Source organism: Metopolophium dirhodum, chromosome 9, assembly GCF_019925205.1.
Source record: "Metopolophium dirhodum isolate CAU chromosome 9, ASM1992520v1, whole genome shotgun sequence".
NCBI classification, from domain to species: Eukaryota; Metazoa; Arthropoda; class Insecta; order Hemiptera; family Aphididae; genus Metopolophium; species Metopolophium dirhodum.
In genome coordinates, this window is record NC_083568.1 from 27603717 (window position 1) to 27631578 (window position 27862).

The following is a 27862-nucleotide window of genomic DNA, read 5'->3' on the forward strand; positions in this document are numbered from 1 at the left end:
ATATTTCTGAATTATAACAAATTAAGGTAAACTTGTTATTATTAAATTATTATCGTTTCTTTTGAAACTAAAAGATTATTCTAAGTACAAAACAAAGACATTTTTATATAATAAAGTACTAAAAAGAAACTTTGACATTGTTCGTGTAACTCAGAAATGAAATTCTAGCTCTTTGAATTTGAACAGAAATTTTTCATTATTAAATTTATATAAAATAATGAGAAAAGCATACTCATATTATGATATTAGTGGCTCACAAGTTACATTTATTGGTTTAATACTTGTTTTTTTATAATCTTTAACATGATTAAGGAAATTCATAGCTCATTCAACTTATTTTTACGAACTTTTTTTAAAAAATTAAAATAATGATATTTAATAAAGTAAACACAAATTCAATGTAGAAAAACAGTTTTAATCTCAGTCTAAATTGTACTCTGTAATGTATCAATTAGTAATAACCTATGTAATTGTATAAATTATAAATACCTTACATTCTATGTACCTAAATAGAAAAAGTTGTATCATTAAAAATTATAAATACAATATTATTATCGTTATGTAGTATGAACTATTTTAAAATGCACTAAACTATAATTTTTTGGTAACGAATCACGAAGAATTTGGAATAATCTCGGCTACAAACGTCCTTATCTGCATCGGAGTTAACATGATGTGCTTGGGGTCAATCGAGTTTTGGTCAGGCCTTTTCAGCTGTTCGGTGCCTGGAGAATTGCTATTTTCTGGCATCCAAGTAAGTTTAGTGTTTTCCGCGAGCCATTGGTTTCCACCCAATATTGTCTCCTTTAGCGAATCTATACGGAACTTCGTGAACAAGTCCTAAGCCAATCAATAAGTATTGTTATAAAATATTTTTAAAAAAATGATAATAATATTATAATTAATTATAAAATTATAACAGTTTTGATAGCTAATCAAGTAAAATATTAGACGATTGTGCAACAGTTATAAAACAAGTAAAAAACCTTGATAACCGTCTCTACTCTGCAAACATAAAAAATATTAAATTTAAAAATATTCAAATGAGTTCTACTGTACTTGTACATTTTAAATAAAAAAAATTAAAACTCATAATTCAAAACCACACAAATATTAAACATTTTAAGGTAAATAAATAAAATAAATACCAAACAAGTGCATACAATTTATAATCCTAAAGTTACTTTAAATTTCAAACTAAAACTATGCTCATAAAAATACAAACATACCTGTACGTCTATGACAATTGGCGTTGACAAATTTTTATTTTCATTGTACTCGAATATGTGCTCAAATCTTAATAACACCGACCCGTCTTTCCATGGTTCCAAAGTAAGTAATTGCACGTTATTTGGTAAAGGTTTTTTGAGACCGGAATACTAAAAAAATGTATCCTCAATTAAGATGTTATAATCATTTTAAATAAAATGCAAACAAATTATTAATTGCAAACTTAATTTGCATTACATAATTATAAATATTTTGTAAAAAAAATATATATATATATAAATGGGTACTTAAACCCGATTCAATGTATTTGTGATTACATTTAATTTAATGTCAGTTTTATATTTTTGTAACTTAGTGTAGATAATACGCTTCATTAATACAATTTACATTTTTGATTTAGTTATGGACACTAATGATAATTATTCATAAGCTATTCAGTTGTTTTACTACGTAATTGTCGTAACTGTTAAATAAAGTTAATTAAATGCAAGTGTGTTTTAGTTAAAATCTATAAAACAAACCACAATAGTTAAAAATACGTATTTAAAGCAATTATTCCCAAATTTTAAAGTTTTTTTTTACTCAACAAGACAACAACTCTTAAATTATACGTAGAGTCTTAGCTAACACTATTTAATTTTACAAACATATATTGTCTAATTTAATATTTTATGTATTAATTTATTTATTTTTTAAACTGTAAAAATATCAATACATGGACTCTGTTTTCAGATATTTTGTACCTACATCACTAGAATTGGAAATTAAATGCACTTCTAGAACACGTTTCCGTCATATTTATATAATTTGGTAAGTCAACTAACTTAACTAACTCATACTATGTACTATAAAAAGTAAATTTAATTATGTAATCACTAAAAAAATATTGTTTTTATTATTACATTGTTTTAAATAAACTATATCAATATAGGTATTTCGTCTATACTATTTTTACAGAAATGTAAATTATTTTCTAAAGGGAACACATCATTAAGTCTGCAAGCACGGAGAGTGTTCTTATTCTTATTATGATTTATTAGTCTTCCTTATGGGTTTTAAATTAAATATTACAGAATTAATGTAATTTTGATTAAGCAATTAACATGTTAGAGCATCGCTAGTATAATTTCTTATACCTCGTTAATTTGTTTATGTATTTCCTCATAACCTATTTTGTTTTTGACTAGTTTGTAACACATACCTATAAAAATATGTAACACATATTTTGTAATCAACATTATTTTGTGCCTTCATAGAACATATACCCTGGTAGCATTTTGTAATGATAATATTATAATAATGTTATACTAATATTATAATCACGAATAATATTATTATAATGTTATGATAATATTTTAGTATGCTATAATATTATGTATAGCGTAGATACACATCACGTGACCACGTGGGTTTACAGTTTTAAATTGAAATTAATTATTATTACATAGCTATAAATATTCATGATACATGTGATATATTTCATGTATTATAAATATAATTCATAGTTTTTAAATTTATTATAAACATTTTTTTGTTCAGATAAATATTTATTTCGTCTTACCTGTAATGCAGTGGATTTCTTTAGCTCTTCGTAAGATACAACACTATGTTTCTTTGTGAAAAAATATTGTGGCCTGATAAGTTTCCTTTGAGCCAATAGCCTTTCCACCTCAAATAGTTTATCAACTGATCCATAAGTTAAATAGTGATGCCCTCTGGCTACCAAGCCCACTCCAAAGGCGGTCTCATTCAACGCTTCGTCAACACCAAAGGCATCGTCGTGGAATATCCTTCGATGTACCTAAGAATGATATATTTATATTTTATAGTCATTATAATGACATCGCAAGAGAATATCTGATACGACATAATATATATTATTATAATATGTAGGTACCATGAGCTCGACTTCGCCGTCCTGAAGACTGGATCCTCCTTGAGACCTGTCGTTGAGAACGGAAAACCGTGTTTGTTCGTCTGTCAACGATATGCGAGAAGTAATTGGATAATAGTTTCCTGATACATTTTCCACGTTTTCTTTTAACGCGAACGAAGGTCTGTAGTTCAGTATACGTTTCAACATTTCTCGGCCGTTCGAATCGGTATAGAATGTTTGATTGTTTTTGTAAAACGGAATTCGAAAACGTGATATGACTTCCTTCCCAATTTTATCGCTGAGGCAGAACAAACAAAATCAGCAACATTTGATTAGGTCTGATTGGGACTAGCCCACAAAAATTGTTTAATTTATATTTACTCGTTTGGTATGGGTCCCACGAGCCATTCGAATTCGATATTATCATCTCCGTTGTACAATCTTATCACCTGGCTCACCCATTCGTTGCACTCTCTATGGATTTCTTGCACTACGGGTCCTGTAGATCAATATAAATAATGCTGTGTTACCATGAAAAGCAAATAACACCGGCGTGACACTAATACAAATCGATTTAATTCAAAAAAACCTCTAACCTGAGACGCGTCGTGGCTTTTTCTGATTATCGCATACAGGAATTGGTTCACCGTCGGGACGGAATATATAAGCTCCCGACGATCTCTTATAATCTTTTAAGTTATCTCCGACCATACTTTTGTAATATAAAAATTCCTGAATCAAAGGTACTTCCTCGTTATCGACGTACAGTACGAAACGTCTCGGGTCGCTATCATCGATCGTTAGACCTAAACGCTAAAAACAAGATATATTTAAATGGACATACTGGCTTAAAATGGTCCCGAGTCACATATATTTTGCGCGAAACAATTGTACTATGTTAAATTATTTATATTTTTATAAAGACGCGTATTTTTTTTTTAAAAAGTCAGTATAAAAATGTTCATAATAGTTATGTGTTAAATGCAAGTATACCCATGTCAAAATGTTTACTTACTAGTTACTCGTATTAAAATTGAATATTTGTTAAAAAGAGACCAAATATAATTTTAACTATAAACATAACTTTCTAGTTACAAACGTTTAAAAAATATGTATAGGTAGTAGATGCCTATTTATTTATTATTTATTTGATTTGATATACTTAATGGTTATATTAAATAAAATACATTGATACACTTAGAACAATTATTTTTTTTTAATAGACCAATTCTGGCAATTTATAGAAAAACTAATACAATCGATTTTTATTATATTTAATCAAATTGGGCCTTTAAATACAATTCATTAAAGACAAAATGCGTTTTTTGAGAAAATGTTCTGAAAAATTGTTGAAAATAGGTCAAATTATTATGTACGTTTTCAACAATAATACCTGTAGATTCGTTTAAATCAAAATATGTAAAATATACGAGTTAAGTTCTAGGTGACAACAATAATATGTAATAATGTTGTATGCCTAATAATATAACGACCGTGATACTTACTCTATCGCCGATGTCCACGGGACCTCCGGTTTCCGATTCTGCCGACCTCTTGGCTCGTATGGTGTTTAGATAACTACTACTCGATTCTTTCGTGACCAAATACGACTTGTACCCCAGTGGTGGTAAATCGTCGGCCCGGAACACGAGTTCGGCGGTGGCCGACGACTTGCGGCCCGGTATACGTAGGACTGCGCTTGGCAAAGGCACGAACTGCACCGTGAGCCTTAGCCCCGACGGGTCGACTACGGTGTAGGCCGTCTCGCTGGGTATGGGCAACCGGACGAATTCCGTGACCGGTCGGCTCAACGGGTTGTAAAGGGTCAGCACGAATTGTTCGCTGTGTTCGGACACTCCGCACTGACTGATGTTCAACAGGTGACAGGTCTTGCAGTCTGCAGGAGTTTCCACGCCGGCGGCCAACCCTCTGAAAACGAAAGCGTACCTCTATGTAGTCGTGATGATTTATTCGGCGTAATAAATATATATATTATATAATATGATCAGTGCCGATTTGGCGGGTACAAGCCTTTTTTTCACCTACGTAAGTGACAACGGGGTATAATAATTATCTTGTTTTAAAGTAGAAAAAAAACATTTTCATCGCTTCCCTCGAAATAAGTATTTTTGTCGAGTCCTATAATTATATAAATGAAGTACAAGCACACTTTGTACTTTAATAGGGTCGTTTTTGGATGATTATTCAAATAGGAGGTACTTGTTGAAAAATGTTCTTTGAAACGTTCACGCCACATTATTATGTGTACTGTGTATGCATGTAAATATTATGATAGATATTTTGAAATTGCGTATAAATTAACAACTGGTGATTTATCCATCCAGAATCGAGGTTATGGGTTCTCAACTTTGGTTTGGTCTTTAGTTCTCAAAATATTTTTTAATAATCACCAGAAGACTACAATGTAGGCGTTTACCATATGAGAATTGAAAATTACAATTAATTTTTATAATATTTTTTTCTACGCTGGGTTGCGTGGACTAAACACTTAACGAATCGAATAGTGCGGTAATGGTGCCTTAAATTAGTGGACCAATTTTATTGAACATTATTGAACTGTAGTTTATGCAACTCGGCGTAACATTTCTAAAAGATATAGGTACGCCGTATATCCACGTATCGTCGTAAATTTAACGAGTACTCGCTAAAAAAAAAAAAAACTAGAAACGTGAGCATACGCCGTGTTCACTAGTAGGTACTTCCGTGCCCCCCCCCCCCCCCCATTATTATTATTTGTAGATATCACGCATTACGATAATATCGTGCACGACGCTTCTTCGCACTCTTCGATGGCTCCGCTCAACAACCGCGCGTAATCGTTGGCCACGTGTTGTTTCTCTGTACCGGTAATGGCATCGTGATGTTGCATCACCCCCATCGTCTCCCGGAGTGGTGTAATTTTTGGCTCGTACTTGGCGCCCGCTAGACTCTGGACTGATAATTGTTTGCACGTCTAAAAATATATATTAATAATCACAACGGCGTGTTGGTTGCGATTTCTATTAGAACGATGTCAATTAATTATAATATAGGTAATAATAATATTATCGTTAGTATAATATCGTAGTGACGGTTAGCCGGTCGAGATTTCGGTACACCGAGATACGATTGGAATAATACCAATTATAGAGCATAGTATTAAATGTATACGCCTCAACTGTTAAGTATTATCAATTATACCTATAATACATTATATGGATACACGTTGATTTAAACGGTTGCGTTACGTACCTGTAAATGATTGTTTCCCCTTCGTTCGTAGTACTTTTGTGTGGGCCTGGACGTAAAATATCCAGTCCAATACGAATGTTTGTCGCTTTTGTATGGGAAAAAGTCGTCTTGCTTGGTCGGGAACGTAATTTTCTGATCATTAACAGCTTTCAGATAACATGACGGCGTAGAGTAAATAGCGTTTATTTTACTTCCGGACGCTTGTTTTGAGTTTATATGTCTACAAACGATATAAGGCTAAGTTCGGAGTCCATGAATTTGTTTGATAAAAGGAAATTAATTGTCCATATACCATAATATTGTTAATAGTATTAAAAATGTTTTTAACCAAACCAAACCACCGTGCAAAATAGTTTTCAAATAATTGTATTGTTAATGGTGCAGTGGTAAACATAAAATATAATCTAAATATTAGAGTGACCTGATGTCAATGTTTTCCCCGACTCAATACTGGTTGAGCACCAGTAACAACTTCTTTCTAACTATTAATATTTTGAAATTTGATTTTTCCAAAATATTCCTTTATTACATGATTGCGTTTATTCTTTTTTTTACAGTAGGTGACTAATTTTTTCATAAACCGTATTATATTATATAACTATATTAGATACCAATTTCCAGGACCAATTTTCTATATTGAAACTTAAGTTGCAATTATTAATTTTCATTACATTCATTCTATAAATTCTAGAAATCAAATTTCAAAAATACGAGTTTGAAAAAGTTTTTAACGGAGGAAAACACGACTAGACACAATAATTAAGTTGATAAATATAAACACGTAATAATAATATATTATTCAGTGTTTATTACAAAATGTTGAAATCTTAAAAGGTTTTATTTCAAAAGCGTAGATAAATTAAAATTATAACCATAATATAGATACTTTAATAATAAATAATAATTATTATAATATGCGATAGCCAGTCTGTCATTATTTTTGTTTGGATGGTTAATTAATATTTAATGTAACGAAATGAAATGCATTGAAATAAAAAATTATTATTATGTAAACAAATTTAATACAAAATGACTCTCAGATGTGCATACCTAATATAATAATGTTTAACAAAAATCTTTTGAAAGTACTATATGCATTCATTTCAGAATGTAAATTATATTTATAAAAATAAACTTATTCTGTATGAAATTCTCCAACGGATAAAGGTCAGTAAAAAATGTATATTTAAAAACCTACCCTTCTTTACAAATGTTATTAAGGGAAGTAAGTAAATAGTGTTCTTGTTAATGCTAAAATTGTAAAAAAAAAATTGATTTAGACTGTTCAATAACTATTATACCTAACAATAAATATTTCAATATCGAGTGATAAATTGCTTACCTACGCTTCGGAAAATACCACAGTAAAAATAATCAATATAGTTATTAAGAGGACGTCACTACCTACACATGCGCTGTCTCCGTCTTACAATTAATGCTAAAACATAGAAAAAACTGTTTTTGCGCGGGACAATTTTATTCCCTGTGTATTTGTAGTAGAATTATTACCAAAATTCCACAACGCATAGAGAAGAACTTTTATCTGTTTCGTACTGTCGTGGTGTTATTTTGATACCACTAACCAAAAATTTTTAATAATTAAATTGAAAATACGTATTTAAGTCGTCCAAATAATAAAAGCTCTACGACACAGACAAAGTTCTTCTCTATGTACGTTTTGGAATTTCGGTAATTCCACTATAAGTACATAGGGAGTAAAAATTGTTCCACGCAAAACTTTTTTTGCTGTGTTAATCATATATTGTAAGACGGAGACAACACGTCATGCGGATGCGGCGTCCTCATTGATAACTTATAAGTTATAACATTACAATATTACATTCGTTCATTTGATGAAACTATTGAATTTGAAAGATTATAAATGCACATCATAATATTATACAAATATGTGTACAATGTTATATTAACTATACTAACTTAATTAGTTTATCCATGCTATAAAAGTTAACAGCTGCATCTGCGTATTGGAAATCATCACCCATTGTTAATATAATGTTATTAGTTCGATAGTGAAAAGATTGATTGGTTGCATACGCAATAAGTCTTTGAGCCTGAAAACATTGACCATTATTATGATTTCCGATAAAAAAAAAAATCTTCCACGGTTTATAAATGTATATAATGACGTGATTTATACTTTAGATACAATGAAGCGGGTTTCGTCCATTTTATTATTTTTATTAACTATGCTCATATGTTTTCGATAAATTATTTGATTCACTCTCGTTAAGCTAATAATAATTAGTGGGTTTAATTGCATAGGACATTTCGGTAATGGAAACAATAACCATAAAGTTGAAAGAATTTTTTATTTCGTCTTATTTTAAAATGTATTGTTCCAGTTTCGTAATATTTAGAAATTAAAATGTATAATATGACTTTAGGATATGAATGAATAATATTATAACTTATAAGTTTATTTATTGAAATTTTATAAATAATAAAGAGGCTCAAGACAGTTTTCAAAAGTTTGCACTTTGTAGTTTGTATTACTATTATAGGTACTATAATGTGTTATCATTACAAAAAACTGTGATGTTTTTATTCTTGAAAATATTAAATTTTTTATCCTGAGTTACAGAAGTAATGAATCTAGTTTATAAGTATGTTAATACATAATTAAACATGTTACATGATGAAACATAAAATATAAAATTCAATAAATATCTTTGAAAACTCAAATTGTTCATATTTTATTAGTTATAACTCACTTTTTAAATGATTTAGATACCTAATATTATGTACTTGTACTAATGATTTTAAAACATATTTATGTTTTTTTTTTTTTTAAATTATTCTGTGTATAAAATATAATTATAATAGAATTTCTAGTTTAATATTTAAAACAATCAAATTTATTTATAAGAAAAGAAAACTTTGTTTTAAAATAAAACTATATATTTCTTATTATTTTGTTCTTTCTTGATTAAAATAACTTTGAACCCGGGGTTTAGAAATTATTCTTTCATAATTTAATATGAAATTCAAAGATGTAAATGTGGTTTATTTGACATGAAGTTTGGTATGTATAAGATTCATGTTTATTTAATTATCTATGATAATTTTTTTTAGTTGCGTGATTTAGGTATATGAATATGTTATATCTTAATAATTTTGGTCTTACACAACTTATATTTATACCTATCAGTTACTTTTAATTAAATCAAAATAATGGTTTAATTTAGATTAATTATATTTATAGTTGCTGAAATTGTGTTATCACTAAAATATATATAACATATAATATATTATATAAAAAAGCTGTGTTCAACCCTTTGACATTTTTTATTACAAAGAGATTATTTTGAACTTCGAAATCTGTAACCATTATTTTATCCATGATATTATGTTGTTTACATAAGTTATAAGAACACTCACATTTTTAACGCACAACCACGAAAAACCTCTGTCCTGAGAGTGCTAATGTTATCCGGTTATCGTATACAATAAACAAAAAAAAAAAAAAAATGATCGTTGTTATGCTGTGTTCGAACAGTATAATATTTATATTATATCGTCGGACGTTTATGTGTCATACACTTTAGAACAACATGATGATATTATACACAGTGATTTAACGATTATTATTTCAACGCGTGCAAGTGAAGTGAAGCCAAAAAATATAATATACAAAAGTGATTGTGCGCCACGCTGTGTGTACTAACTTAATGAGTTTGTCCATACTACGAAAGTTAATAGCAGCAGAAGTGTACTGGAAGTCTTCGCCCATTGTTAATATCACATTGTTAGAACGGTATTGAGAACTTTGTTTTTCAACGTACTCAATCAACCGGTTCGCCTGTATGTGTATATACATCGTACGTACGTACGCGTGTTTAGTAATCGAATGCATAATAACGTTTAGTGATTTACTTGATTAATTTGTCTAAGGATTTGAAATAGTAATTGGCGTCTTGGTACGTAAAGTCTCCGCCCATTGTCAATATCACGTTGCCGTGGTTCTGGTATGCTTTCTCTTGGTACCGCAAGTAATTCATCAAATAATTCGCCTAATTTATTTTGATTTTTTTTTTTTTTTTATTGCCGAGTGCACAAAAATACAATATATATTAATATATACCTATTATGTGTGTACATACCGCCAACGGAGCGTGGCCGACAAAAAATGCATACGGATCGTTGGGCGGGGAGGGGAGGAGGAGGAAAGAAAAAAAAAATGTTTTTCAATACCCTACCTTGGTCTCTACGTTGTACTCGGGACTCCTTATGTCGTCCACGATCGGGTTCACGCCGCACACGATGTCGAAACAAAAACCGTCAGGTGCACTGTAGTAGTTGTAGAGAACTTGTGTGTAGAGATCAGCCGACGAGCCTAAACCGAAAGTGAAACGATTATGAGACATGTGGAGTATATAGGTATGACCAACAATATCATAAATATATTATATATATATGAAATTACCGAACTTTTGCAGGGTGCTGGGTGACAAGCGTATAAATACGTTATCGATTCGATCGATCCAAGCTTATACAATTAACGTTTTTAATAACTTAAGTGATTTCGTTAATATTTTTATCTATTAATATAATATATGCAGGCAATGTCTTTAAGCCACAGGCGCGATGTAATAAAATGAAAGTTCAAAATCTAAAATAAATATCATAAGACTTAACCAAACTAATTAAAATAAAATAGTTAAAAGTAAAGGTTCACATTGGCGCTCGACATCAACCCTCTTATATTATAGGCTCGTTGGCCATATTTGTAATTAGTGGTTACATATTATGTGGAATGAAAAAGAAGTAGTGGACCGAGACTAACGCTGAGGTAGGAGCATATCAATGGCGATTTGAGAAGAGCAATGAGGGCGAACGTCCCCCCCTCGAGAATTAATTAATTTCTTTATACAGGTATGTTAATATTAAATAATTATAATTTTTGTAAGTTATTAAATCTTTGTTTTGGCCAATTTTGGTTCTGTGGTACTAAATTCCCCCCCCCCCCACTACCTTATGGAAGTTTTGTCAAAACCGCTACCGTAACATACATTATTTTGTCAATCATACAGATGGACATGATAAGACTTCTGAAAAATGATTTGAATTCGTTAATATGTCTACTTGAGATCGATCAGGCCACCTTGTTAAAATTGTGTTCCTATAAATTCCTATAAATTTTGTTTGGACATTTAAAATTTACGAAATTTGAAATGTTGATTATTCGAAAGTTAAATTAAATATCTTAAAATGTTGCCCGATCGATCTCAAGTAGACATATTAACGAATTCAAATAATTTTTTAGATATCTTTTCATGTCTTATCAAGTCTTATCGCGTTATCAGGTCCATCGGTAGGATTTACAAAAAGTAAATGCAAATGAGCCACCGTTGTTAACCGTTCCTGTGCGCAACTTGTTCATGCGCGTGCGGCAGCGCTCCGCTATTTCTTTTACAGACATGCACACACACTAATGATCACTTTAGAAATTGCCTATTTTTAACTCATTAAAAACTGTCTATTTGCAATCTCCTTAAGTAACTCATTATGGAATATAATTTCGGCAACACGCACACGCTCAGGAAAAGACAAGATGCCGCATTGTGCCATGCATATTAGCAACCATGGGGCATAATTAGGTGGCGTACAGGGAATTTTAAGAGTATAACTTGCAAAGTTTGCAAAGTGCAAATTTACTTTTAATAAGCTCTTATTCGAGCTGCTTTGAATCACCAGAAATATGGAAATTCTAGAAAACACGCTATGCTTAAGAATAAGGCGAATAGGACCACAAAATCACATTCAACTGGAAGTCTATAGACAACCTTATAACTACATTAAGAGTTTTAAAAGTCTTACAACACACCATATCTAATATGGACGGGGGCGACAAAGGATACAGAGGGCCTCGATTCGTTCTTATCAAATATATACCAGTGGACCGCATTTATGTTTCTTTTGTAAAATGGTGTTATGAATTAGGTTTCACAATGCAATACCATTCATTAATGGTAGCCCAATTTTCGTCTACCTCTCGTCGATAGCTATGATCAACTTCATAGCTATAATCCAAGTATTACACTCATATACCGAAATCGACTGTTATATGTATATCGTGTCTAAACTCGTGTTACTTCTTATACCAAGGTTATAAACGTAGTATTTATTATATAATGGAAAAATCATGTAAAATAAATATATATTTTTTGTATCTCAATCAATTATATTTGAAAATATATTTTATTATATTTACCAAACGTTTTGCTTTGTTAGGGTATTTACAGTTATTAAAAATTATGATTTTTCATATTTTTTAGGATTTAAATTTTTTTTTCCATTAATATACTCCATAATATAATACATTATTATGATGTTATTTTTTTTTTATAACAGTAAATATTATAATACATAAATTGACTAACTATTTAAAAGTAATAATGATAAAAAAAAATGAAATAATTGGAATGATTTGGAACAATAAATAGTATTGGGGTATAATAATTGTATCCCAAGCGACGACGAACGTCTCAAAATATCGAGCATCTAACGAAGGGTTAACTTGAAAGTATCAAAAATATATATGAATGTAATGAGTTTTTGGATTATTTCAATTTTATTACAGAAAAGACGACGTTGAGGTTAGTCAAATAACACGGATAAAACAATTTCGAGTTCATGATATTTTAGTTTATAGGACTTAATACCTAAAGCTCCATCATTTCAAATGAATAATATAATATAAGTCCCATCTGAGTCAAAAGATATGCCTGGAGCGAAATCATACCCTTTAAAAATTCATTCATCAGGTTTTCGCAAAATAAATTCTCATTGGACTTTTACAACCAAAATATATTCTCGTAAAATGTTTGATAATATTTACTATTAAGGGGTACCTAAAGATAGTATAGAAAAATGCTATGAAAATTAATTTTCGTTTTTCCAAAAAGGTAAGGTAATATTGTTTATTGAGCGGTTTGAGAGTAAAAACACATATTATCAATATTGTAGAAGACAAGATAATCTGTGCTTGTTTAAAAGTCAGTTTTCGAAATTTTAATAATTGCCAAACTCAGTAATTCAAATTCAAAAATATCACAATTTTTATAGCTAAATATTGGACATTGGTGATAAAATATCGAAAACCGACTAATATAATATACAGGCCTCCTCTTCAATTTGTATAAAAAGTGTTCGTACTTCGTACAACAGTATAATGTCGCTCAGTAAGCTATATTTTTGGAAATACGAAACTTCAGTCTCTTAAATTCTCATTAATTGTAATTAGTGGGTAAAGCTCAGCGTCATTGACATGTACCTAGTACGTGAACGTGCCGGAGCGCTCCGCTATTTCTTTTACACAGTCACTCACATTAATATCACTTACTACGCACACATTTTTACACGACCCGCATGCACACACATAGAAAATTGCCTATATTGAACTCCTTAAAAACAGTCGGTATCCTACCTTATAATTGTCACACTTATATTATTATGCGATCAATAAGGTGGCACCCACTACCACTGTATATAGGTTATAAAATATAATATACAATCATAAAATACGCATAATATGTAGGTACCCGGCCAAAAACATTATTGTTTACAGTAACGTTAATGACATTATGTCATCATCTAACCAAATACTAAATAGACAATATTATTATTGGAGTACCTATACACGTCATTACATAATAAATTGCAAAATAAATAAAACTAATTGTAAAATCAATAAACATTATTACATGTACTCATAAGATTCAATATACCAGTAACAATATTTGTGTTGTTAATTGAATGAATCTTAAACTGTCAAGTCAATGGATATATACTTTTCTAATTGTAAGAATTGTAATGTACTAATAACACAAATGTCGTTTATTTGACCTAAATGGAATCATTGATCAATACGTTTAGAATAACGTAAATAATCGTATCCATATTTTGAAAACCAGGAACGAAACACATTTATAATTATACTTAAACAAACAAGAAAATGTAATAACAAAAATGCTCAAGATGGCAGGATATTTGGTATGAATTTCAAACAAATGAAAAATCATAATATTAACCAGATAAGACATTATTTTATGAACTTATCGTGAGGGGAGCGATGAGTACAGCGGTCACGATTACTTGAAGATAAACTCTACGGAAAAATAAGGTTCTGCATAGACAATTTAGGGAGTGGAGTAAATTAATTTAAATTGATGAAGTGGGTAAGGAACGCTGGAGGGAGGAGGGGGGGGGGGGGTTATGTACAGTAAAAATATTACAAATTTAATTTAAAAGATAAAATATTACCGGACGAGTGGATAAGCTAATTAAAAATATTGGCTTAAAAAAGTAAGCCGGTAATAAAACAAGTGTAACGAAATTAGATATGAAGTTTAAGATGATTTTTAAAAGATACTATTTGGATAATATTGTGATCCATTTCGTAAACACGACTTGCGATAGGTAATGAATTTAATGGAATAAATTGCATGTCAACGCGTGTCGTGACCTCGTGAGTACATAATATTATTATTAACGCAGTGAGATTAAAATTTTTGAATTTTCGTTCCGTATTGAAACACATAATAGTTCTTAAATATAAGTTATCAATTATAAACGAGGAAATGAATAAATTTTAAATAATATTACGTGTAGATAAACAAATACCAAATAAATTCTATAGTACAACAATAATATTATTATGTACAACGACGTCAGCTTAGTTTTAGTACAATACATTATTATAATCATGTTTACCGTATATTTTTACCATCGTCAAACTAACCATTAATATCTGTCTTCATGAATTAATTTCAGACTAAACCATTTTAATCAAGTATAAACAAATCCAAATCCATGTCCAAATAATTAATTACATTTTAAATAAACCGTGAAATGTGTTATTTTATCGGTTTAAGCTTGAGCACGTTAACAGTATATTTTATTGTGCATACCTAATGCATTTAAAAAAGAAGCGATCGACTAAACTATTGTTTGGAAACAATATTGTGCGTATTAAATTAAAAATCAATAATATTATAATTATTCTTTAGTTCATACGTCTTGTCGTCTTATATTATACCATTAATTATACAATAATTCAAACATCAATAAGCAGGCAAAGACGAAATTGGATATTGACCACTCGTTTCGTTTCGCATAATCTCAAATCTGACGCAAATCCGCAATAATATTATTTTGGACGTGTATTTATTTCATACATTTTAAAACAATCTTACATTTAAAAACATTTCTGAGTGGCACTTAACATGGGTTCACCCAAAAATAGTTTATGCTTATTGTTCGAAAACAAATGCATTAACAAAATATATTCTTCTCCGTTATTGCGTTACAACTCACAGTATTTCAAAAATAAATGTTTTTTTAAACTACTCTAAAATCCAAATTGCTCTTCTCGACGTGAAATCTGCAGTAGCGTGCAAAAGTCTGCCCCGAAACTGATTTAAGTGCTAGAGAAATAACTTCGTAAAAATATTGTAAAACCAATAGCCCCGGGCTCTGCTCGCGATGACAAAACTACTAGATCATAAAATATTATTTCTATTATTATTAATTTTTACCACAGTTTTTCAACAAGAATCGTAGTATTATATAATAGATGTAATTATTTTTATTGGTTCGAACTCTAATGACCACATCTGGTGGTTTACTTCAAAGTCCGATCTCGTAATGTTTTGTCCACGTCTGAAGATGTCTAATCTCTCTTTGAGCGCCTACGTACAATTTTATACTTATCACAACGAAAACAGATGCGGTGTTCGTGTTTAAAAGACGCGGATGACATAACAAACGAAATTATTATCATATTAGTAATTATTGTACACTCGGTCCGACCAACATGTTCTCTAGTATATTGATGTATTATAATGTAATTACCGATATTGGGACTGGATTGCCAAATCATCTCCGCCGTCTTGTTCGTCAGCCTTTGTATTTTTTCCTCGTAGTCTAGCCGTCCAAAAAACAGACCGTCGTAACCGAATTGTGAGAACAACGTGGCCATTTGCCTCGAGTGGCCAAACGGATCGATTTGCCACCCGATGTGAGGTCTCCCGCACTCTCCGAACGTGTCGTTTAACTTTCTGTAAATAACGAGCCGGTGATATCAGTTGTTAAGCTATATATCACGTAAATCATGTGTATAGGAGGTATCTATACTATATATACCATCTACTATATCGGCACAAATGGAGTAGGCTAAGGAAGACTTGGATTCCCCTCTAAAAAAAAAAAAAAAAAAACTATGCCAAGTAAGCACAAAGCGCTAAGTAAATATAATTTCTTTCTATACAATTTTAAAAATCAAACCCAATAAATAGGTATTATTGAAAAAATAAAAAATGATTGAACTTTTTTTGTTGCACAGTATTTCAGATAGGTGATATAAAAACACGGACTTTAAGAATTGTTGAGTTTTTCGCAGAAAATGTGGTGAGAGAATAATATTATGAACTGACAGGTTAATACTTTACCACATGTATATATCAAATATAATTTGTGTGTTTTTCAGCAGTGTATTTTTCTCCGCTTAATATATATATATATATATATATATATATATATATGAAATAGTTGTTGAATGTAAACAATAATTTGTACAATTGTACTCGTGTATCGACAATCATAGTTGCGGCGGAGGGTTAGAGTTAGACTACGCCCAGTTTAATTTTTAATCAATTTTACGAGTTTCCTCAAAATATGTGGCCTATTTGCACTTATATAGGTCGGTAACCAAAATGGTATATACATTTTGTACAGACGAAATCGTTAACCTATAATCATCGTTTTTAATTATCATTGTTATTACTTTGTTATTACTTTGTTACCAAAACAAAATGTTTATAAGATATATAATTTTTTTCAAACACTCGCGGTCGTACACGCCAAAACCTGTTTGCGGTGCATATAGTGTTGTAGGTGACTACTTTGACTGACGTGTATGATGCACACCGGTCTCGGACTGTTTCGCATGCATTCAGAAATATTTCACACGTAATTTTTGTTCCGACTTCGGCGGTCCCCATTAAAGGTATATTGTTCGCAAATGCGTGCGAAATGAACGTCGAACGAAAATTCCGACGAATGTCGGTTGTCATATGTATTCATTATAGGATTATACGGACGACGAATGGTCATTACACGCGATGATTGCAATTCAAAATACGGTAACCGTAACCGATTGCATACCTATAGGTAGGCGGATGCCGATAATAAATTACTAGGTATAGGTACGACGTGGGGTTTCCATATTACAATATTATTATGATAAGTCTGGCCGGTGACGACGACCCGCGGCTTCGCCCTTTGCGTGCTCCGAGCAGGAATCGGACGCGTTCGTCATTTACCTTAGACCCCAAGTGAATTGGTCGACAATGGACAAGTAGTTTGAAGCTGCCTCGTCGTTCATGCTCCACGCGCCGCCGATGAACTCCAGTCGCCCGGACGCCACGAGGTCTTTCACGATGCTCTGCGTATCCTCGGACTGATCCAACCACCATTTCCAGAAGAACGCCGTCTCCACGTAGATGAACCTGGAGATACACGTTAGTTACGAGAGTTCGGCGAGTGGTGGGGGAGAGGGGGGGGGGGGCTAAAATTTCTTCTCAATTCCGTATCGACAGATTGTATATCGGTACATGTTTATCTTTTGTACGCACCTCTTGTTCGGGTCTTTCGCCAGTTCGGTAATCACAGAGTCTAAAATGAATTGCACGCCGGCCAATTGAATGGAACTGTTTGCTAAGCAAAACGTAAAAAATAAAACGATTAATACGAAAACCGTCACACGAGCAGCAAAATGCCATTGTTTTGTGGTTTTTTTTTTTACACACACCATTGGTACTCGCAATATTGTATACATGGTGCACAGTAAAATTTTTAATTTAATTCAGTTTCGCTTTATTTTAAAACAGAATTATTGATGTTTTATGACAAACTAACCGAGAACACTTTTCAAGTTACAATTTTAATCATCAGTTTTAATATTATTATGTATTGGTATATAGTTCATATATATTATATAAATTAATTATGTACCTATATAACATAAATGTATTAAATTGATTTCCCTTAATGCCATGAGCTACAGTTGCCGAGACTCTTGTAGAATTGAATCAGTATTTATTTTACTAAATACATTTTCAAATCTTATAAGACATGTATATAATATACAATGTCTTAAATTAATTTCGTTTTACAATTATAGTTATAACAGTTTTTTCAACTGGAACTTGAATTTTAAAAAGTTTGTGGTTTGATATTGAACAATAGTATGCGAATTTTAGGTCATTCGTTAAAATGTTTTATCGTAGTGGTTTACATATTTGTTTAAATGCCAAAACCGTTATTTTTAATTGTGTATTCTAAAGCAGAAAATTCATCTGAAACTTTTAGTGTACAAAATATCAAATATCAAACTAATAGTTTAATATAGTTTATTATTTATAAGCTCTTAGATTAGTAAATAAGTACATCACTGAAATGTTCAGACTTCTCTTGTGACTTCACTTCTTTAAACTTTAAACACCTACTTAAAAATTATAAACTATGTAATCATATACCCCTCACACTTTCAAATAACCATTCTGCATCGGAATATAAAATGAAAAATACGTGTATAGCTATTAAATCGAGAAAATTATTAAAAACCTAAAACACTTGGATGAAAATGGTCAGAGTAACAAAAAGTGTTTAAGAAGAACACATTTAAATAAAACATGGATTAGCCCGGTTTTACATATCATATCATTTAAATATCGTTGACTCATAACTTAATATGGACGATAGACTATGACATATTATTGGATGTTATTGTAGGTTTTATTTTTGCATTGATATAGGTACTGCGAGCGTTCGAATAGATCAAAGTTGAACTTTGGAGTTTTCAAAATCAAAATTATTAATCTATTGTAGGCCTTTATGGTGATAAATGATGATATAATATAATAATTACTGCCGAAATAATATTGATCGACGGTCTTCAGCCAGCCAACGTCATCGTGTGTATGAGGTATAAAGTGCACATTGAGATATCCTTCTTTGACTGGATGACACGACTGAAAAAATGAAAAAAAAATCCATATAGAAATATAATAATATAATATTACTATACATATAGTGCCGGTAAAATGTTCACCGTTAAGTTGTTCTACAAATAAAAAAATTGTGCAGCCAGCGTCATTATTGTTTGTATACGTGCTCGGTTTATTTAATAGTGAAGGTAAGTTTACCCAGATAAAATACGCCGCGGTACCCTATTCGCTAGTTTCCCAGAAGTATACCAAAAAAGTTGCCGGACACGTCGTTTTCAATTATTACGAAATAATAATAATAATAATATTATGTTTAATTTATGATTTCTCGTTAAACGTTTATCGGTATTCGTTGTATAATATAATATATTCCAAAATGGTTTTACTTATTCATGAGGAGCATCTTATTCTCCGTAGCTGGTTTACATAATATAATTTTATGTCTTTAAACGTAGGTATACCCCCTAGTAGTTGTATGTTGCATATTATACTTGTACATCTTTATAAATGTATATTGTATGTACAGAATACCTCGGTAAAACTAAAAAGAAAACTTAACAACCAATCAATGTTTACGACCGGAAAAATATTTTACCAAACCGAATTATATCGATAAAACGTCACAAACGTATGGTAGACCTAGTGCAACTAGGATAACTATATTAAATTGTATTAATTTAATGCTAAACGTTTTGCAGCGTTCCATATTATAGCTACCTGTTTCAACTCTCGTTTTATTTTCGAATATTATCTACTGATAATAATAATTATTAATTTAAGTGGGTAGGTATTATACATTTATTTTTATTTTTATACTCGCCCAGATTATTTACCAAGTAAAAACTGGCAAGTATATTATAAACTATTTTCATACACACAACATGAGTAATATTTACGAATAGTAAGTTGTTCAATCAAATAAGTAAAATATACATTTTCAATAAATATTTTTAATTAAACATAAAGACGACAAATCATTCGTAATTTTATTTGTAATTAAATATTGTTATCATAATATAATGTATACATTGATTTTTAATAGCCATAAATACGCAGGTATATGATAACTATTAAGATTGTGTTACATAACATCATAATTATAGTAATTTCACATAATGATTTTATTTATTTTATTGACCAGTATTTTTTCTCTCGGAAATCCCGAAATTTTAATACGACTGATTTTTTTTTTTACTGATTTGTATTTTAAATGAAATTGTATCGAACATTTACTATATTACTATATTATTGTGTGCCATCGTGATTGCCATCATATAAAAACCAAGAGCACCTACTATATAGTAATTAGGTTTAGTTTTTTTTAATTCTTGGTATTCGGCATCAAAAATCCTTTGAAATTGGACTGTAATACAATTAGGTATTTGACTAATTATCTACATTTTATTGCATTACCAAAATAAACACGTTTTTTTTTGTCATTGATGCTCGTAATATGATATAGGCAAATTTACGGTTCAATTAGTTTTGATCTTGTACACACATTTAGAATTATTTCACATTTAGAAATAGTTATTTTCATAATATCGGACAACATACGGGTAGAATACAATTTATTATTGTGAACTGTGCCTTTTGATGGTACCTTTTTTAAAACACAATTCCGTCCGGTTAAAATGTATTTTATATTGGCGCAATGTTTTATGGATTTTACAGCTGTACGGAAATAATAAAATAAAATAAACCTATAGATCAACAAACGGTCCAGGAAGCTCCCATAAAATGTACAACGTACAGACTAACAACTGCATAATATTTACCTATGCCAACACAATGTTCATGAATTTAAATTGACGGAGATCAAAGTTGATATAATAATAAAATTATGTTAAATCTCAAGAGACGAAAAAAAGGCTTCATCCGATTTAAAATTATTAAAACTTCAATTAATATGTATACAAGTATTAAGTCTTGTTGACTGACCATCATAATGGTATTATACACAATACTTCACTATTTCCTAATATTTGATTAAATTATTTGAACGATGATGTTCAACCATAATAGTACCTATTATATAAGACTGTTTATTGTGTAGACATATTCATTTTCAGCCTTAAAACACTGGTCGATTTTTTTTTTTTGCTCATTTTTTTTTGTTGTTAATTTGATTGTTTTGTGTGAACAACTGTAGGTGCAATATAGTAGTTTATACATTTGACAATATTAGAGCTTATTTAGTACGCGACCTTGTAGTATATTTAAGGGATTCCTTTGTTATTCGACAAAATAATAAATATACGAAATTGGGTTCTACCAAAACAAAGGGTTAGAGATTCAATAGGTATGATCTAATTCAACTTTAATGCCGCAACTACACTCCGATATAAATTATCCTGGCGATAAATATTTTTTATATTGTTAATTTAAATATCCATGGTAATATTCAAAATATAACATTTGCGTAGTGTTGTTTTTGTTTTTATGAAAATAATATAGGTACGTATAATATTCAAACAACCTCGACAGATCAGATTTATTTTTCATTAATTGATTTATTATTCACCAATCGTTAATATTAATTTTAATAGTAGGCATTTAATATTTATATGAAAACAAACTTTAATCGACACGTTTCCTTAACGCATCCACACTTCAGAATGTTTACCTTAAATTATCGCCTTTTGTATAATTAATAATTATTAGTTGCATTTGTTATTTTATGAGTATACAAAATGTTGAATAAGTACTAAACAGATATAATGATATAATTTAGCCATTTATGCACGTTGTATCATTATCGAATGAATGACCTTAATATATGCTATGTAAACGATTACTGTTTAACTCAAATATTGATTATCAAAACTTTTGATTGCGGTTTATATGAAATAAAATATGTACCTATGGCTTAAAAGTTGTATAGCACAAGTATAAAATATAATCGAACGGTTTACAGGGTGTAACGTAAAAAAAAAAAAACATTGATTAATATTTAATTCTGTTTTCGATATCTACTGGAAAGAAAAGCACCTGTCGATGAATATTACTAAATTGAAGTATACCTAGAGCGCCTACCTAGAGTATACCTAGGTATAGGTAATGATATTATATTTTAGGACGAGCGTGTACATAGGTACCGGATATCCAACTATATCATAGTGGTACACGACCGTGCCGCGGTCCGAGATGTCAGACAGCGGTTTACCGTGAAATGTTTTAAATCTTAAATGACCGTACCTCGTATCCACATTTCGCGCTGGGTTCGCTCTTTCTCCAGGGCACGGCGTACGCACTCGCGCAAGCGATCAGCACCAGCAACGCCTTGTCGACGGCGCGATGCATGATGTAGTCTCTCGAAACGATTGATTTGCGAGACTATAATATCTTGCCCGTCTGTATCCCGCGTGCACACCGCTATTCGACTGTGATACAAATAACGACAATTAATGTAATAATATTATTGCTGTCGTCGGCCAACCGTGTGCGGCGGGAGCAGGACGACCGCGAAATCGACCACCGTCGTGTTGCACATGTAGCTGAAGTCGGCTGTCGTAGCAGTTGCCGCCGACTGATACGGACACCGGACGTTTTGACCGGTATTATAGTGTGCCATCCTACCGGTTTTCTCTACTCCTCCTGCGAACAGATTATATCGGGCGCGTGTGTGTGCGTGCGTGTGTGTGTGTGTGTGTGTGTGCGTACGTGTGTGTGTGTGTGTGTGTGTGTGTGTATGTGTGTGTGTGCATGTGTGTGTGTGTGTGTTGTGTGTAGGTGTGTGCGTGCGCGGTAGCCGATTACGACGTTATCTCCGGCCACAATAACCTTTGATCAGCGGTCAGGCGTTTTTCGAAAACAAAAACATCGAACAAAATATCATAAAAAACACAAGCCAACGCGTTTATCCGTTACCTGCGGTTTTTGTGTCGGTTTGATTGTCACTGCGAAAGTTAACGAACCGTATTGTAGCCGAAGATGTATTATAATATGGTACCGTCTATTACCTATAGTTGTTGGCGCATTGTTCGCCGTTCCTGTATGATATGCGACTGTTGCGCCGGTCATTATCGTTATCGTTATATTATTAATATATTTCGTTTGAGTGTAATACAACGACGAGTGCTTGTACGAGTGGGAAGTATAATTGAATGGACGTTATGATTGATTTAGTAGAAAAAAAAAAAAAAATTAAAACTAAATCATTATTTCAATGTTTAGGCGTGATTAACACTGCATAATATAATAATATTATGCTGTTTTTAACCGTTTGATACGTACGCCGGGTAAGGAATTTTAAGTAGGTACCTCCTATACCTAGTTTAAAGTAAATTATTTGAATGACGTTTAATTTTTCTCACAACATTCGTCAAAACCTCAACAAAAAAAGGAATGGTACAGTTTTTCCGTATGCATTAAAGTGTGAAATGTGAATGTAAATTTTGCCTACGTATACTGATACCGCGTATGGACGAGAATACGCGTTTTTAAATATTAGCAACAAATTAGCGCATATTTTTTTGTTCACAGTTCTTGCATTCAATTTTTTACAAAAAAAAAAAAAAATGTGAATGACTGTGTTTTAAAAACTAAAATCTCTATTTTTCCTTTATTCAAATTTCTATTTGTCTTGAAATCCTTATATATAATTTAAGTATATTGTTCCAAAAATAAAAAGTAAAGCACTTTTAAATAAATAACTGTTTTTAGTAAATTTTGCATTTTAAGACGTTGTTTTTTAACGGACCTACATACATATTTAAATAAATGTTAACAAGTATATTTATTCATTTGATTGTATGTATTTTGTCTACAATACTTTGAATTTTAAAATGGTGACTAAAGTTTACACTGTACTATTTACTTGCATGACTATATTATATATTGACGTATTGTTACACAAAAATAAAATATGTAGGTAGTTGTAAGACGTATATTGTAAATCCCTGCGGGTCTATACGTCATAATAATAGTGAAGTAACGTAAAATTCGTGAATATGATCTAAAAGTATATTGTGTACAGACGGATACTCCTCTCCTCGAGGGATAAGACAAAAAACAAACTGTTTATTTTTTGTCTTTACTTTTTTCGTCCGTCGAAAAATTCTAGGAATATTCCTAAACGATTATATTATAAGCGGTGAAGATCTAATTGTTTCGGACGGCTTCGGTCGACGATACCGCACAGAAGAGAATAATATTATCTAATTTATTGTCACGACGATATTATCTCCATATAAAAAGAAACAAGGAAACGGGAAAAAAATGTTAATAGTGTAAGCGATCCAATAAAAAATAATCACATTGTAGCGAGCTCAGCGTTCAGATATTATAATAGTCTTTCTATGGGGATTTAAAAGCTCCTTCAAAACCCATCAAGCTACGAGTGTGATGATTTGGTGTTTTGTTCATTATGTATAGCATTTCGTAGGTTGGTGCAGTGTACGAGCAAAATATTTTCACACTAAAAGTTATATTATTATTGTTTTGTTTGTTTTTCCTGTCATACTTTTTTTGTTTTTTAATACTTTGTATTATTGTTTATATACGCGTCATACGTACGCGTCGCGTGTGCAAGTGGGAAGTTTGTAAATAGTTGACACAATGTGTCCAAAGCAATAATGAATGATCTGAAGAAAAAAAAAAAAAACGTTTTCTCCGCGATTTATGCACCACCGCCATTATGATAATTAATAATTGCATATGCGCGCGTCCGAGTTAGGTGTCGGTCGGGTGACTGTGTTGGACAAATTAAAATTTCCGATTCTTTGAACGACCAGGTACGTACAGGTTGAAGCCGATGATTGCACAAAGGACGCCGGCAGCTTTTATGCGTTTCGGGCGTCGAACGCGGCGAGCGGCAGCCGTGATTAATTTGGTTTTAGTTGCAAAGGTCAGCGCGCGGTTTCCGGTGTCAGTCTCGCCGCCGCACAGTTTTGAGCCTTCGCAGACTACCGATACCTACCCTGTATACAATATTACCATGTCGCCATAATATTATGCACTCAATTCAGGGCAGATCCCTCCTAAGCGTGGGACTTTAAGCGATTCAAACAACACGCGTATTAATATTCCACTCGCACGTCCGACTATAAACGGACATTATTTTTTTCGTGGGGTTTTTTTCGGACGAACGACCACCGCGCGAATTGAACATTGTCTGACGAGCGCGTTCACGTCACATACAAAAGCACTGAACGTTTACATTCGGTAAATATTATTATTATTGTGTACATATAGGCGATACCTCGAAATTCCTAACGAAGTTATTTTTTACCACAATTATTTATGTGTACCTAATGTTTCCACACGTTTCAACACCTCTAATAGTATTGTGTACATAATATGACTGACTTATGGATTTAGGTGTATTCAACACAGATTCGACGACTAATTATTATAATCACAAACTATTATGAAATTTATATTTTATATTATCTTCGCCGCTCTATGCATCGGTGTACAGAGTCATAAATATCATTGTCGTTGACGTTCTACAACTGCTGTATTATGCATTTTACTGATAAATGAATTACACAAGTCAAAGGTTCCGGCACATTGTTATGAATAAATTACTTAATGCCGACACATAAATTAGCTGTGACTATTATAAGAACAGTTTAAATAACTTACATCGGGCATTCGAACCAAAATAACGAATTCGAAATAAGTTGATTTATTTCGAATTTAGATCATATTATTATGTTCGACGAATTTGCACTTGAATACTTTCATATTTATATTTCATGTATAATCGTAAATGTATTATCATATCAATTAGTTGGTAGCTGTTTACTATTTAGTTATGTTAGTCTTCTTCTTGTATATAACCATACAAATGACGTTTGAATTGCCATTCTACTTTTTCTGTTCTCGTTGTTAATATCATCATCATTATTTTACACTGTCACATTTTAATGTTGCATACGTGTATAATCAGCATATTTCAATATTTTATTTAAAACTATTTAAATATTAACTTTAAGTCTTTGAATAATACAATTAAAACATTTTAAATAAAATATGAAAGGCAGACAAGTGGTAATCAGATCAAAAGAGTCAAGAATATTATGAACTACTATAAGTTCAATCACGAATGAAGCTGTGCAAACAAAGTTTATGTGGAGTGTGCAATCGTAAACTAAATATAAGTTCACGTTTCTTATGAAATCTCGAATGTCTAATTAATTTTAGTGAATCACAAACGAAATAAATAACCCTTATATTTTATCTTATCTTATTCATGTTATTATGAGTCGACAACAAAACATTATTGACGATCAACATTATTGCGGGAGTACCTACCTCTACTGATCGAGGATACGACGAAAACGAGTAGGCTTTATACACTTAACCAAGTATATTCAGTAGTTTCTTTGGTGATTATGGAAATTATTACTCAGACGACTGAAAATGTGTCGGTACTTAACAAACATAATAATATAATATACTACCTATACAATATTATATTATTATATTGGAAATTTAATATTGTTGGTATGTATGAGAATAATAATATTCAAAATGCGTGTATCATATTATAGGTAGGTACACGATATGATGTAATATATTGTATATATTATTAGTGTGAAATGAGACTTTACTAACTAGTAACCACTAAATCTTAGAAACCACCGGACCGATTTCAATAAAAGTCATATTATTTAGATTCTTCGAAATTCGGATGGTGTTTTCAATTTCTATTTAAACTTTTATATAAACGTTGCTGTACACACGAATTTCGTTTTCGCTCACAGAAATCAAATAATTTTTTTTGTTTGTGGGAATAAAGTTATGGTTATTATAACCAGTGCTTGGAACCGAAATTAAAAATACCGGTATTTTAACCAATAACTATTGTAAATATTGGAACCGGAACCTTACCGAAACCCTTTTTTGATTTTCTTAGGAACCTAAACCAGAACCGGAACCGATAATTGTCGGAAGATAATTTTTCGGTTTATTTCGGTTTTTTTTTTGGTTCTAGTTTTATTCAATTATTTAATATATTTAGGTAGGTAGTACATAATATATTGCGCCGCGGAAGTAATGCGAAAGCAATTCCCGCGGCGTCGTCATTTCAAAAAGGAAAAAAAAAAAAAAAGGTAATACATATATTATTAAACAATAATAGTTGATTCATAAAATTTGGTTGTAAATGTATACTGATCAGTCAACCTGTTTTTTTAAATACAGAATATAATTATTGTTCATAAGGTTATTTAAATTTTTTATTACATTGAATTTTACATGGAAAATAAACTATACATTTTGTCTTTTAAGCCATCGAAAATACTATTGAAGAACCAAATTGGAACCGAAACCGAAAAAATCATAAAGGTTTTAAGCCCTGATTATAACCATCATTGTCATTGGTCACATAATTAATAAGATTTCAAAAACAAATTGTATAGATTATAGCCGATAAACCATGCGTTGCTATGAGATTTTTTTTAAATAAAAGAAAATAATAATAAGTATTTAATTTTTATTTATTGTCATTTAAATGTAGGTACAACAA

The 27862-nt window shown here is 31.1% G+C and overlaps 1 protein-coding gene across 3 annotated transcripts; it reads right to left on the reverse strand.

Moving 5' to 3' along the window:
- Window positions 1–394: 394 nt before the first annotated feature.
- LOC132951980 (lysosomal alpha-mannosidase-like) lies at window positions 395–22937 on the reverse strand. Of its 3 annotated transcripts, none has more exons than XM_061024072.1 (16): window positions 22585–22937; window positions 19308–19410; window positions 18013–18094; window positions 17701–17886; window positions 16232–16437; window positions 10576–10712; window positions 8297–8430; window positions 6359–6578; window positions 5881–6080; window positions 4612–5035; window positions 3703–3919; window positions 3488–3605; window positions 3124–3404; window positions 2792–3027; window positions 1230–1379; window positions 395–840 (listed from the first exon to the last, which is right to left on the reverse strand). In XM_061024072.1, exons 1-16 carry the CDS (start codon window positions 22687–22689, stop codon window positions 613–615), a joined length of 3027 nt encoding a protein of 1008 aa, XP_060880055.1. In that variant the 5' UTR covers window positions 22690–22937; the 3' UTR covers window positions 395–612. The 3 variants fall into 3 exon arrangements, with proteins under 3 accessions (XP_060880055.1, XP_060880056.1, XP_060880054.1); XM_061024073.1 differs by lacking the exon at window positions 8297–8430 and adding an exon at window positions 10045–10178; XM_061024071.1 differs by lacking the exon at window positions 8297–8430 and adding an exon at window positions 10253–10389.
- Window positions 22938–27862: the final 4925 nt, after the last annotated feature.

Bases quoted from the DNA above. Each gene is read 5' to 3' on its own strand.
- LOC132951980 (XM_061024071.1), bottom strand. From the start codon at position 22,689: ATGCATCGCGCCGTCGACAAGGCGTTGCTGGTGCTGATCGCTTGCGCG. The intron at 3,405-3,487 runs GTAAATATAAAT...GTTCTGCCTCAG, and splicing joins GTGGGACCCATACCAAACGA to CGATAAAATTGGGAAGGAAG. The intron at 841-1,229 runs GTATGTTTGTAT...TGATTGGCTTAG, and splicing joins CAATTGTCATAGACGTACAG to GACTTGTTCACGAAGTTCCG.